The sequence below is a fragment of the Phascolarctos cinereus genome, unplaced genomic scaffold (assembly GCF_003287225.1).
Source record: "Phascolarctos cinereus isolate Bilbo 61053 unplaced genomic scaffold, phaCin_HiC Scaffold_726;HRSCAF=1367, whole genome shotgun sequence".
In the NCBI taxonomy this organism is placed as follows: Eukaryota; Metazoa; Chordata; class Mammalia; order Diprotodontia; family Phascolarctidae; genus Phascolarctos; species Phascolarctos cinereus.
Genome location: NW_027556098.1, coordinates 339,088,614 through 339,103,229, shown reverse-complemented (window position 1 = coordinate 339,103,229; position 14,616 = coordinate 339,088,614). Strand labels below are relative to the sequence as shown.

The following is a 14,616-nucleotide window of genomic DNA, read 5'->3' as shown; positions in this document are numbered from 1 at the left end:
TATATGGAGAAACTAACATTTTCAAGTATAGTTCTAAACCATACTGGCTCTAATATTTTAAGATATTTAGAGATAAATTAAGAATAGGGCAGAGTACATCAAGGATAATTTACATTATTAAGGTGGAAAAATTAAGCTGAAAATATTAATATACCCCACCAAAAACTGTAAACTAGTTATTTTAGTTAACATAAAGATTCAACAATAAATGGACCGTCACTAGATACAAAAAAAAAAGGGAGAATCAAATTAGTTCAGCTCTTCACAATGTCTTGTTCTGGAGATGTCTCATTAATAGAAGAAATACCACTTTCTCAGCACAATCTCTACTGCATGATTGTGAAATAATTACTTTATACTACTGTAGTGCAATTTGTACAAAATGTTATAGATCCCATATGTTTTCATTGTGTTTTCCATTTTTGTCACAGCCTAGATAAAATCAATTTGGGGGAGGGAGAAGCCTGCTTAGAAAAAACATTTAGGAGGAGAAATGGTATTTCAAGATTCCATCCTGTTTCACTTTTACCCTTAGTTTTTTTTGTTTTTGTTTTTTTGGGTTTTTTTGGCTAGGCAGTGAGGTTAAGTGACTTGCCCAGGGTCACACAGCTAGTAAGTGTTATGTGTCTGAGGCCAGATTTGCACTCAGGTCCTCCTGAATCCAGGGCTGGTGCTCTATCCACTGTGCCACCTAGCCGCCCCTACCCTTAGTTTTTTAACGTGAACAGTATACACATGCATAGCATGTTGGTTCCATGGGAATGCTTCTGTATAAAGATATTTCTGCCAGAAGCTATTTCATCTGAGCCACTAGTTTAGAGCATGTGTTCTTTAACAAGTATTTTTTAAAATATTTTTTCACAGGTTGTAAGTCAGTCCTGTCAGCTAAGGACAAAAGACAGAAATAGGACTGTGTGCTTGCAACAGATTTTTATAATAGTTTATATTTGCAAACAAATTCTGCCACACCATTCAGCAACACTAACGTGTAATTCTTGAACCTTTCACTGAAAACAAAAACACCATCCACCACCTGTTCCCAGTACAGAATTGCTTGATCTGCAATTTCGGCCGATTCTGTCAGGTAACTGGAGGTGAAGCTGGAGAGGTGGGCTTTCCAGATTGAGAAATCATCAAACAGAGATCCGCCCAGGGACACCGTGGGAGTGAAGTAAACAAGAAGGCCAACAAGACAGAGCGCCACCAGCATCTGACAGAAGCTCCAAGGAAGCTTGCTGGCGCATGGGACAGTTTCTTGAGGCAATGACATTTTGTCCACATCTACTAGTTTTATTCCCTCCCACTGACTAGTATCAAAGTTCTTAAATACAGGGTTTGCAGGCAGATCGGAGGAAGGCAAAGGGGTCTCCTTGATGACTTTGATCTTTTCCCTGAATTCCTGCATCTGCTGTAGGAATACAACGGGCTCCGATACGTCCTTGAAGGCCTGCGCGATGTTAAAAGCCAGGCGCTGCTCCTGCAAGATCGTGTTGAGCTTGTTGATCTCTGGGTCGTAGGTCTGCATGACCGCCAGCTTCATGGTCTCAAAGTCAGACAGGATCTCATTCTTCTTCTGCTCTAAGGTGTGCTGCAGCTTCTCAAAGAACTCCTTCACCTTATCGGAATCCTTAGTCAGCAGTTGCAGGGATTTCCTCTTGCTCGTCTCTAAGGTGTCCAGACGAGAAAGAGCATCTCCCCTACGCCAGGTCTCAAAACCTTGAAACAGTGATTCAAAGGCGCTCCTTTCCTGAGCGTAGGCGTCTTCAATAGAGCAGAAGACGTGCTTGGTGTGACTGCCCCGAGTGGCACATATCCCGCAGATCAGCTGCATGTCTGTCAAGCAGAAGATGTTGAGGGGCTGTCCTACGTGACCCTTACACACGGGCATTTTGGGAGACACTTTGATCTTGTTGTATTTTTCCACAATTCCCTTCAGGGAGTAATTGACCTGCAGGCTATTGACTCCAGTAGCTGAAGTTTCCTTCCGGCAAGTGGGGCACTTGAAAGGGGATTGTCTCCACAGCATATTCCGGACATTGCCCTCCAAGATACCTTCCAGGCATTTTTTGCAGAAATTGTGAGAGCAGGGCAAAACCCGGGGATCATCAAATAAGCTGCAACAAATAGGGCATGTGAGGTCTTCCTCCAGCAGCTCCATCATATCCTGTCAAAGAGAGAGGGAGAAAAACATTTTATTGATTCTACTTAATCAGTAGTTTCCACTAGGGGCTACTCATAATTAGAATCATCTGTTCATTAATCTAAAATGATGGTCTGAATTATACTTGCACATTCCTACACACAAACTGCTAAGTCTTTTCTCTGAAAACTCTCAGGTTAAAATTGTCATGACTTAGTATTGCCATGTCTCAAAGTTTCTCTTCTCTGTCCTGTCCCACTCTTTCACTATACTACTGGTCCAGATTCTGCACATCAGAATAATAGGCTAGAATAGCAAGGAGCAACCAGAAGATCGAGCACTGTATTAAAGTCTGCCTCATGTGCTATCAAACTGATCGACAGGCAAACCTATACAGGCATCCCACTAGGACTGTTAAATACTCCTTGTTAAAAGGCCCAGGACACAAGGCCTCTGTGTGGGCTCCCCAACAGAAGTGTTGGCTGAGGCTGAGTAAGGACTAGGAGACAATTGCAAGTTAAGCTTGTGGCACCCAATTGATTGTTTTAAAACTGGGAGCTGACCACTAGCTGTCAGGAACAAAGCTACTCAGTATTTGAACAGAACGAGCCTTTTACTTTGAGCCCAAAGAACAAAACCGAACTGTCAGCTCTTACAAAAAAGCACTGTAGGGCTACTTTAGAAATAAGGAGCACAGTAATACAAATTCAGGCCAGGCCTCCACAGCATCTTGTCCTCTTAGTTGGTTACATGGAAAAAGAATAATCATCTTTAGGAATTACAGGTAAAACTGACACTGATAAGACGGCAAATAACTTAACCTTATTTAAAGTTTATATCTACTTGCTGCTGCTTTGCTAGGCTTATTTGGGCAAGTAAACATCTCCATCCTCCCCATTCTTCCTCCTACAAAGTAAATTTTCAAGATTTCCTTATCTTTCCCCATCTTAAGGATAATAAACTCCAAATTTTGCCACTCTCACCAAAGACTGGTGGACAGCCTGTATTAAATAAATAAATTATCATTTAAAACAAATAACTTTACTAAATTCAGTAGGCTTTGGAAGTATGAACCAAAGCAAATACCAACAAAACCTAAAAAGCAATCTATGGGCCCTTTAAATCATGTAAGTAATCAAGGGAAAAAAACGTAATTTTAAAATTAGATCATCTGAGGAGAGCTACGATTAAATTTGTATCCTAAAATACAAAGTACAAAAGTAAAAGCTGAAAGTAAAATGATGGGTGTGTCCACTATTTTAAAGGTGGAAAAAACAGGTACTCATACGAGGTAAAGACTTGCAGACCTCACTACTTTCACGTGGTTCTGTGTAAGTTATAAAATGCGTCTTATAGATTAGGCCGAGAAAAGATCACTTCTTTCATTTCTGAGAGAGGACTGCACGGCCCAACACTGCCAAAAGCTGTGATCAACTGATGTTGAAAAAAAAACAACTTAGAACATCACATGGAGAAGTGGGCCTCGATTAGAAGAGAAAAGCGTTCTGAACAGAACTATGAATTTGTGGCTCAGGACAAAGGCCAAGATGTTCTCCAGAAAGATAGCAAAGCAGCTCCGAGATACTGCAGTTCTCTTGTAACTAAGTGTGTAAAGATTTGGTAGCACCCAAGACTTGTCCCTCCCTTGAATTTCTCCCAGCCACTACAGGCCCTGTTATCTTGTCCACAGTACTGTACCTTCTGTTCCTTTATTATGATAAGATAGCCCCCAACATGGCACTAAAACAATGGTTATGTAGGGGTCAGGGATAACAGAATGTGAACTGTCAGAGATGAAAAAGAATCTTCCTTGTTCATCATTCCCACTAGCCAGGCCAGTATTTCCTTAGGGTTATATCCAGGGGTACAAATTAAATGACGTATGGAGAAGAAAAGGACTCTGCACTTAGCCAAGGAATTGGAAGGAGAGTTAATTCTAGCACATACATAAGGTATAGAGAGAGCTTTTAACCAAAGGAAATTACAATGTGAACACAGAAAACTCAAGAAAATCTGGTGTTTACTAGTGAGAAAGATACTAGAAAGAAAAATTTAAGAATGAAAAACAAGTTAAGAAGCCCTAATCAACCCATAGCTTTACAATTACTATTGGGAAGATAACTTCACAGCCCCACTCAGTATACGCACATGTAAATGTAATGTTTAGCCATGCATTATAAATTTCCTAACCTTCTTTGTACCAGTAATTCAATAAGCTGAATAGAATTTACCCATGTGCCTACTATATCTGTATAGAAAATTTTAAATTGCTTGCTATCATTATTCTCAAGAAAAAATTAAGATTTTATAGAAAGTTGTTAGCACCAAAGTAGTGCTTGTAGAATAAGCGCCTTGTATATTGAATGTGATTATAGATGTACTATAACTCCCATAAAAACAAATAATGGTTTACATTTCCTTGACTTGACTTAACATGATCAAGTCATGAACTAAAAAACTGAGAAATAATACCCTTGGGAAAGGGGAAGAGATGGAGGGGCCATGAAGAGAAATAAATGCCGGTAACAAGACTGCTAGACCCTGCTAGGATAGTTATCAGAAAAAAATTCCCTATTTTATTGGTGATTTTCAAAAACTAATTTAACTCATAATAGAAACAAACATATATCCAGTCGAGATCTCTTATAGCTTAATTATAAAAGCAGTTGATTTTTCTCCTTGTCTACAGAAAAGGGTAGATTTAATACCACTATAAAAACCTGTGCTATCATAAGTAGAATGACAGCATTGTAAAGTCCCATATCACCCACAATTTTCTCCTTCTGTTATTAGGAAAATAAAAGAGGCAGCTAGGTGGTGCAGTAGAGCTCTGGACCTGAAGTCAGAAGACCTGAGTTCAAACCCTGCCCCAGACACTTAACTACCTATGTAATCCTGGGCAAGTCTTTTTAACTTCTGTCAGCCTCAGTTTCCTCATCTGTAAAATGGACAGGATCATCTACCTCCAAGGGTTTTTGTGATAAAATGAGATAATATTTGCAAAATGCTTTACAAATCTTAGAGAACTATAACTGCTAGAGATTACTGTTGTTGTTATTAAAAGGACCAAGTCAGGGCAACTAGATGGCCCAGTGGATACAGCACCAGCCCTGGATTCAGGAAGACCTGAGTTCAAATCTGGCCTCAGACACTTGACACTTACTAGCTGTGTGACCCTGGGAAAGTCACTTCACTCCATTGCCTTGCCAAAAAAAATAAAATAAAATAAAAGGACCAAGTCAATGCTTCACACATAGCAGGTGCTTAGTAAATGCTTGTTGGGCAAAAAAGGAAAAGACATTTTCTACTTTGAAGAGAACTAAGTATGAAATCAAATGGATTCATTCTTGCTTAGATTCAGTTTGCAAGTATTTCTAGGCTATTATGATATTCTGTACTTCAATTGCCCATTTCCTCAATCCAAAGATCTTAGACTACTTCTCCAATACCTGTCAAACAATGTAGTACCAAGGATTATAATCTCTATTTTGCAGATGATAAAACTATTCTGATTTTTTAAAAAATCATTGATGCTTTTGTTTTTACACTATATTCACTTCCAAATATATACCTTCCCTGTCCTCTATTCAGAGAGCCTGCTCTTGTAACAAAGATTTAAAAAGAGAACAGCCAACCAATATATCAATCATGTCTAATAATATGTAAAATATTTTATACCCAAATTCCCTCACCTCTACAATGAAGGGGGAAAGTCTTCATCCTCTGGGTTAAACTTGGTTATTATAATTATAGTGTTCAGTTTTAGTTCTATTTTTCCATTTAGAATCTTCTAATTATTCATAATATTTTCCTGGTTCTGCCTACTTTACTTTGCATGAGTTCTTATAAATCTTCCCATGTTTCTCTGAAATCTTCATTAGTTGTTACTTCTTATATTCCATTAAATTCATGTGCTTTAATTTGTCTAGCCACTCACCATTTAATGGGCATCAACTTTGTCTACAATTCATTGCTACCACAAAAAATGCTTCCAGAAATATGTTGGTGTACATACGTGGGCCTTCCTATATTTGTCCTTCCTGAGACAGCCTCACAGGGAAATCTTTTAATCAAAAGGTATGACCCTTTAAATAACTTCTTCCAGGCATCCTAATCAATCTTATTTGGAAGCAGGACTCAGCTCTCACTCTACCTTAGGATTAGATCTACTCATAATGATTACTAAAAACACTTTTCATGATAAAGACCTAGTTGAGAGGTAACAGCTAATATTCTGCTAACATTTATATATTGCTTCCTATATGCCAGACATCATACTAAGCATTTTATGATTACTATCTCATCTGATCTTCACAACAATTCTACGAGGTAGATGCTATTATTATCCCCATTTTACAGATGAGGAAACTGAGGCAGGCAGTGATTAAGCTGAGTTGCCCACAGTCACAGCTCGTAAGGTCTGAGGTCATGTTCAAACTCTGGTTTTCTTGACTCCAAGTCCAGCCTTCTATCCACTTCATCACCTAGCTGCTATGCTGTAGTCCCCCCTCACTCCAAAAAAGTAAAATCATAAAAAGTGCGAGCCAAGTATGATGAGCACTAGTGAAGTATAATGGTTTCACAAATTGTAGAAGTGCTCCCTTTATTCAGGTTACATTTTTACTGACCTTCATTTGGGTTGTATTGTCTTAATTAAATAAAATAAAATTATAGGTTAAGATTTGAGTTCTGGTCTTGGCTCTAATAGTTACTACCTATGTGACAAGGCATTTAAACTGTGTGAATTTCCTTTCCCACAAAATGGGAAAGGGCAATAAAACACACCCAACTTGATTCTTTAAAGAATAAAATATTATAGAATATGAAAATGCTCTAGCTTTTTAAAAGGTATACATGTGTTATTAACATTTCAGTACCTGAGTTCTTCAAAATACTATTCCCTCAACTGATTCACCACCTCTCCAAGCCATATTAGACAGTCTTCATAAGTTGATACAGCCAAAAAAAACAGACCTTGTGCCCAACTTTCAAATGATGAGCTTCTCAGATTTTAGGTAAGCCAGTCACCAGGTGACAAACACACAATCTGCATCCATGCTCGCACACATGCTTTTCCATTTTGGGAAAAGCTGGCATAGCCTCCTCCACCTCCCAAACTTCCTTCAAGAATATTATTAGCGCAGATAAAATCAGAATTTTGGCTTGCTTTTGATCAAATAGCCTGAAGAAAAAATAATGTGTTTGTTAAATGGTTTAACTAAATTGAAAAGAAAAGTACAAATACAAACTGAACAAAGAATAAAGTATCAAGTGTCAGAGGAGGTCACACCTCAAAGTTCATTTCATTAAAAGGAATCAGAAGAGTATGTTAGAATTCAGCACTGATTTTTTTAAATATCTAGTACAAATAGTTGCTAAAAGTTCTGTATGCATCCATGCTGGATAGTAGCTCACTTCATTTTTTTTCTGTTATAGTTTTAGAGTGAAAGGATAGGAACTGGGACAGAAATCAAACTTGTGACTTCATTGGCACAGGGAACTGCCAATGAAAAAAGTCCTCTACAATGGCACCTTCACCACCTTCTCTGCAATTAATAATCTTAGATAGGTAACTGAGCACTGAGAGATTAGGTAAAAACAGGAAACACAGCTAGTGTGTGTCAGAAGTAAGACTTGTAAGAACTAAGGTCTTCCTGGCTCTAAGGCCAATTCTCCATCCACTCCATGCACTCCATCCACTGCTGCCTCTCCTAGAATGAATACTAGTTAACATTACCAAGACATTTCTGACATAATTCTGATACAAAGGGCTCAAGAAAAGGTAATATGGAAGGATCACCTACTCTGAAGTCCCACAGATACACTATGGCTGGGCTAGAGTATTCTGGATGTATTTTACAAGATTGTATAATGGAAAGGAAAAAAAAAACAACAACAGTAAATTTAGAGTCTGAGGACTTTGGTTCAAATCTGACTCTTCCACTTACTCCCTAGGTGACCTTAGCAAGTCACAACTATTCTGTAAAATAAGGGTTCCTTCTAGCTCTGAAGCTATGATCCTACTCCAAATAATGATTTTTAGAATTACTTAAAAAGTAAGCAGTTTAACACCCATTTCTTTCTCTGCATTCATAGTCTAGTAACTTTAGTTTCAAATTCAATACTAATATCTAGAATACCTAAAAAGATCTCCCTAAATAAGCTGAGTTTAATCAGATAGTTTAGAAATAGTCAATAATTGGTAAGCTTGGAGAGAGAAAATGATTTATGATTAAGAGTTAATACTTGGAGATGTTATTTAAAAATAACAATAAAAACTAACTTTTGCTGACTATGTAAACGCTCAACTGATTCTCTTCTGTTTATCACTTTCCTCTCTATCACTTTTTATCCACCTAATCTCCCTTTTTTCACAATCCTATTATCTCATCCTCTCAGTGCAACTTCATTCAGTCTTTTGCTTTTCTCCCATTCCTGCCCTTCCTCTACTTTGCTTCTTAATCGTTCTTTCATTCTTTTATTTCTTTTCTCTTCCTTTTCCAGTGTAACTTGATAAAAGTAATTCAGAATGTTATCCTATGAATCTAGAAAAGGAAATGCAAGGTAAAGCCAGGGTAAGGGTATCGAATAGGTCAGATGTCTCTACTTCAATAATTTACATGAATTTACAAATTTATGAAATTTGTGAGGGACTAAAAAGGTTTTGCATTCCTGCCAAGATGTGTAAAGTCTGAAGAAATTATTTATCTATGTAGACATGTCTACACATGTAGACAAAATGACAGGGTAATATAACAAAAATATTTTCAGTTCTCTCCCCAGCCCCCCATAACCCTCATCAAATAACCACTGAATCTTTATCCTAACCTGCTCATAGAGAATATCTAATTAAAGTTTTAACTTGTTCACTATACAAGAGTGCATGTTAAAATTACTGGTTTCCACTAAGGTTCTATGAATAGAGTTCTATGTTTTCCATTTACTTTTTTTCTTCCAGCTAAAGTTTAAATGTGTTAAGGTGAAATAGGCAAATACATTTTCTTTCCCATGACTACATATAACTTTTTTGGTAGAAGAGAAACCCACATAACCAACTTTAACCTATGATGTTGTGGTTTCCATGGGCTTGCTTTGCATTTTAAGCAACCATTCACTTATTCATTCCACAAACATGCATTAAAAATTCTATGTGTAACACAGAGTGACAGAAGCCAGGAAGATACAAAGACAAATAAGAAATAGTCCCTTGCAATGAGTTTACAGTGTGCTAAGAGATAAGACAATAACACAGATAAATAAAATACAAATAAATTATAATAAGCAGATAAGATGGTTAAGTACTATAAACTCAGATGTGAGGCAGATAAGATAGCTTTCAAAAATACTTATAACAGTTATATCATAATAGATTAATAGCTTCCTTTGTTACCGTCTTGGTCCTTACTGTAAATAAATGCTTAATAGACATTTTATGATAGAAAGAAGTATTAACCACCAAAATTATACCCAACACTTGAGATGACTTTGGCATGGCAGTCAGATGTGTATAAGTCCCTTGTAAAATACTAGTCAGTGTATCAGGACAGCAGTGTAGTGTAGGGCAGTGGCAAGATCCCCAGAGTTAACATGAGCAGACCTCTTTGTCTCAACTCTATTGCCAGATGACACTGGAAGTCACTTAACCTTCTGTAGCCTCAATTAAATCATCCTCCAGATGTAATGGTACTACCTGCCTCATAGCTGTGAGGAAAGCACTTTATAAATCCTAAAGCATTTCTAAATGTATGCATATACAAAGATATCTAAATGTATATGGATACGTGTATACACACACACAAAGATAGAGGGTGATGCATAAGTAATGAGGGCAATGAGAGAGAGAGAGAGAGAGAGAGAAGCCAGTATTGGGAAAGTGCTACAAAATACAAGAAAGGAGAAGTGGTTTACTAATCTGCAGGCTTTACTGTGCTCCGTTAAACTGTCCTCACCCAAAATTTCTAACTCAGTTTCTCCCTAGAAATGTATCTAACAGTGTAATTGAAGTCATGGAAAAAGAAGATTCACATTACAGAGAATGGCTTTATGACTGACTTTAATCAATCAATATTTATTAAACATCTATCATGTGCCAGGCATTCTGCTAATGCAACTATTCTGCAGACAAGGGATATCTATCATTGGTTAAATATTGGAAAAAGTGCAAGGCTATACACCAGATCTGGGTCCTCATTTCACATCTTTTAGATGGGAGGATTACCTTTCTAAAGACAATATGACAAAAACTCTATCAAATCTTTCTAGCACGAAAATTAAAATCAGAAAATTCGGTATTCTGGCAGACCCAGTGGTAACAGAGCGAGTGGGTGTGGTACAGCTACAGTGAGCACAAGATTTGGAGTTCCGAACAACTGAATCCAAACCTCAGCTCAGGCACTTACAAGACCTCATGTAATTCTCTCCCCACCTCAGCTTCCTCATCGATAAAATGACGGAGCTGAACTAAACAACTTAGTCCCTCTCTAGACCTATATCTATGATCTTTTGATCAAATACAAGTTAAAAAAGGTAACTTACGAATCCTGGTGTACTGGCCAGAGTGCTAGCTTTGGAGGAGGGAAGACCTAAGTTCCAGTCTTGTGTGACATGTCCTTAACCTCTCAGTGCCCCCAAGCAAGTTTCTAAGACTAAAAGCTACAGAGCAGTTGTAATCAGCATGAGTTCCCAACAACACTGAAATCACAGGCCTTATTTTTTTTTAAAGATATAATCAATTTCATTTTATTTTTTGATAGGTCAAGTGACTTACCCAAGGATATATTAGTTATAGATAAGGTGGGATTTAGAAAGCTATACTTGGCCTTATGCCATTTAACCTTTTTTGCCAATGTCTTGATAAAGGCTTAGATGATATATTTATCAAATTTGAAGACAAGGAGCTAAGAGTTATGTATAATTAACACAATGGACCACAGTCAAAATTTGTAAAGATCTTGACAGTCACTCTATAGCATTCAGCCAAACCTAGTAATATGAAATTTAGTGGGATAAATGTAAAATCTTACTCTTGAGTTTAAAAAAAAGTCAATTTCATAAAATGAGGGAAAGGAAGCCAGACAGTACTGGCCAATCTGACCATAAGCTCTACTGTCTACATATATGATACAACAGCCAAAAAAAAAATCTAATGTGATCTTGGACTGCATTGAGAGGTGTAATGTCCAGGGCTACTGATGTGACCATCCTGCTGAATTCTGCCCCAAATGGATCTCATCAATTCTGGCTGCCACATTTACCAAGGCTATTATATGCTAAGAGTGCCCATATGAGAATTAGTTGAAGGAATAGAATATTAACCCAGTGGTGGGGAAACTGCTAGGTTCTCAAGTGTGGCCCTTTGAATCCAAACTTCACAGAACAAATCCCCTTAATAAAAGGATTTGTTCTGTAAAACCTGGACTCAGTCAAAAGGCTGCACCCAAGGACCTAGAAAGCCACATGCGGCCTCCAGGCTGCAGGTTCCCCACCTCTGGGTTAGCCTATACAAGGCAAGACCCTGGCAGGGGAACAGAGGAAATAGCTGTCTTCATGTTTTGGAAGAGCTGTCAAAGAATTTAATTCAATTCAATAATTTCAGCACCAACTAACTACATTCTTGGCCCTGGGAATTAAAAAAAAAATTGTCCCTGTCTTCAAGAAACTTACATTCTGCTGGTAGAGGGATTGGATTAGTTTTTCTTGGCCCCAAAGGATAAAACTAGGAATAAGGAGAAGAATCTGAAAAGAAGCAAATTTAGGCTTAATATAAGGAAAATCCTTTAGTTACTCCAAACCAATGGGCTACCCCAGCATGTTAGTGGATTTTCTCTCTCTCTGAAAGTCTTTTGTTTTCGGTGTTTTTTTTTTTTGAGCTAGGCAATGGGATTAAGTGACTTGCCCAGGGTCACACAGCTAGTAAGTGTTATGTGTCTGAGGTCGCATTTGAACTCAGGTCCTCCTGAATCCAGGGCCGGTGGTCTATCCACTGCACCACCTAGCTGCCCCTCTGAAAGTCTTCAAAGACTGAATGACCATTTATCAGTTTAATGGAGAGAGGATTCTTGCTTCTTTGGGTAAGGATTAAGCAATTCTAAGACCCCTTCCAGTTTTCCAGTTTTGAGATCTGTGAATCCAGGTTCTACAACTTGCCAACCAGTTCAGCACTGTTATTGGCATATTACAAAGGGACTAGGCACTCAAATGACTATAAAATGAGAATATTCGATTCTATAGATTATCTCTAGGGCCCCTTCTAGCTTTAAAAATCTGTGACTTTAGGATAATTTGGAGAATGGGAAGCATTAAGTAAGGTATAGTTCTAGACAATTTTACCCTTGAGCTGTGATTTAAAGAAGGGACAAAAATGAGCACTATGGCAGAGAGCAGAAATGACTATGGGACATTTTGGACAAAGATTCTGTGACAGAAGGACCAGGGACAGGGGGACATAAGACTGGGTGAGAACTAAAGAGAACAACCCAATGTTACAGCAGGAAATGAGAGCAGATAGACAGGTAGGGTGAATCCAGTCAGCTGGCAGGAACCACTTTTTTAAGGGGAGAGCAAGAGGAAGTTAGAGAGAGAGAGAGAGAGAGAGAGAGAGAGCCCAACATAACCAGTTAACTGACAAGTTCTCCAAGTCTAAATAAAGAGAAATGTGCCTAGGTAAAGAATAAATTATGGTTTTAACTACTCAGAGCACTGGACCTAGAATCAGAAGACTTAACTAACCTGATTGCTCCCCCCCAAAAAAATGCAAGGAAGAAAGGGGAGTACAGGAAAGAGAAGTTTTACTATTAATTTTATAAATGTACATGTTTTTAAGGTCTGAAAATTATGCTCAGTGACCTGGATGTTGATGATAAGTGTCTTCTGATGAACAACAACAACAATAATAATAATACAGGAGATTATATTTTCAAGTATATGTGAAAGAGAGTAGAGCACAACTTTAAAGCCTTCTCTACACCATAGAAAGGTCTGGTCTAACCTACCATACAAGGTTATTATGAGGATCAAATGAACTAATATATGTATAAAATACTTTTAGCCATAACTACTATGAAAATGTAGCTATTATTAGCATTATTATTAAGTATATCAATAACCTCGCAAAGTGTTTTGTACCTATAAAGTTTTCCATGTTGAGGGTAAGCTAATGTTATTGTGATGGCTATAGATCGACCCAGAACCAGGATGCAGCGGAGGAGGGAGATAAGAAAGGTAAAGCTGGAAGGTGATAAAAGTAAAAAATCAGCCATCAAGCCAATCTTATTCCACAGACACTGCAGCAAAGTAGGTGTTTTAAAATCTACTGGACAAGAAAGCCCAGACAAGCTATAAAAGAGAATCTTATTAGAACGGGTCTCAAAAAGCACTGAATTTGTAGTCAGACCCAGATTCACATTCCAGTTCTCTATATGATCTTGGGTAGTTAATTAACTTATCTGTGCCTCAGTTTCCTCATCTGTAAAATGAAGGGGTTGGATTATATGGCCTCTAAGCTCTCTTTAATCTTTAAAATCTATAATCCCAGTTACTGTAAGCCAAAAGCCCTCCCCTCTGCTTCCAAAATGCAATAAACTGGAGCCCTCCACTGCTGAAATCACAAAACCTGAAAAGGGCAAAGACCTGATTCAAGCAGAAAAGGCGTTGAACAAGGACTCGGCAGTAAGAGCCTAGGCTGAAAAGGATATGTGGCCGAGGATGAGAGGAGAAAAGAAAGATGGGTCTTGACCATGGAGAAAGTACAGTTTTGTTTCAGTCCGTTGTGCTGAAAGGTTTATAAAGCAGGCACACAAACTCTCTGAGTAGTCTGGTTTTATTCACCAGGCAGCCAGCCAGCCACGCACATGAGGGGCTTCCTGCGAGGAAGGGACACCTAGGCCCTTACACTAAGTCCCAGGTGGTTTTTCAGTCTACTCCATAAAGAAAGCCAGCCTGTTGGAGCATGGACAGAGGCAAAGCCAGACGCCGGACTCACCCTCCATTTGATTTTTTCCCCCACCTCTAGCGTCTTTCCAACCCTTGCTTCTGTAACCTACCGACCTGCCCCGTGCCCTGGCCAGCCTCGGCCCTCCCTGCCCTGTTCGGTTATGTGGCGGTTCTAGCTCCCGGGCACTGCCGGGAGCCAGGCCAAGCACCAGGGTTTGGGGCACAAAGACACGTTTCTGTAGTCTGAGTCCCTAACCCCATGGGCCTTGGCCAAAGACCCCAGTGTCCACAGCTCCTCCACTACCTCGGCCAGAGGTACCCCCATCCCTTCCTCCGGTCCTGGAGGCACGCGGAGCTGCGCGCGGACCAGCCCACGCCCGAACCCGGCCCTTCTCCCCAGACCGACCTGCAGCTGCTCGTGGGGTGCGTGTGCCGGCAGCAGCAGCAGCAGCAGCAGCCGGGGCTCAAGCTACCCGAGTGGCGCAGCTGCGCTTCCCAGGCGCGCGGCGGCTTCAGCCACAAAATGGACTCGCGGGGAGGTTGGC

General features: G+C 39.1%; 1 protein-coding gene and 1 long non-coding RNA gene across 4 annotated transcripts in view; one reads left to right on the top strand and one right to left on the bottom strand.

Moving 5' to 3' along the window:
• The window catches only part of LOC110213368 (uncharacterized), a 119,285-nt gene extending 112,466 nt beyond the window's left edge, over positions 1-6,819 (top strand). Inside the window, exon 10 of the long non-coding RNA XR_013487804.1 lies at positions 865-6,819. This is a non-coding gene — a long non-coding RNA (uncharacterized LOC110213368). The remainder of the gene's footprint in view (positions 1-864) is intronic.
• Positions 912-14,616, bottom strand: part of TRIM13 (tripartite motif containing 13) — a 55,678-nt gene continuing 41,973 nt past the window's right edge. For 2 of the 3 annotated variants that reach the window (XM_020993676.2, XM_020993674.2), the window contains one exon: positions 912-2,164. In XM_020993676.2, coding sequence (XP_020849335.1) covers positions 932-2,161 — 1,230 coding nt within the window. In that variant the 5' untranslated portion in view covers positions 2,162-2,164 and the 3' untranslated portion in view covers positions 912-931. Of the gene's footprint in view, positions 2,165-14,477; positions 14,569-14,616 lie in introns of those variants that run through there. The other variant, XM_020993675.2, reaches the window with a different exon arrangement.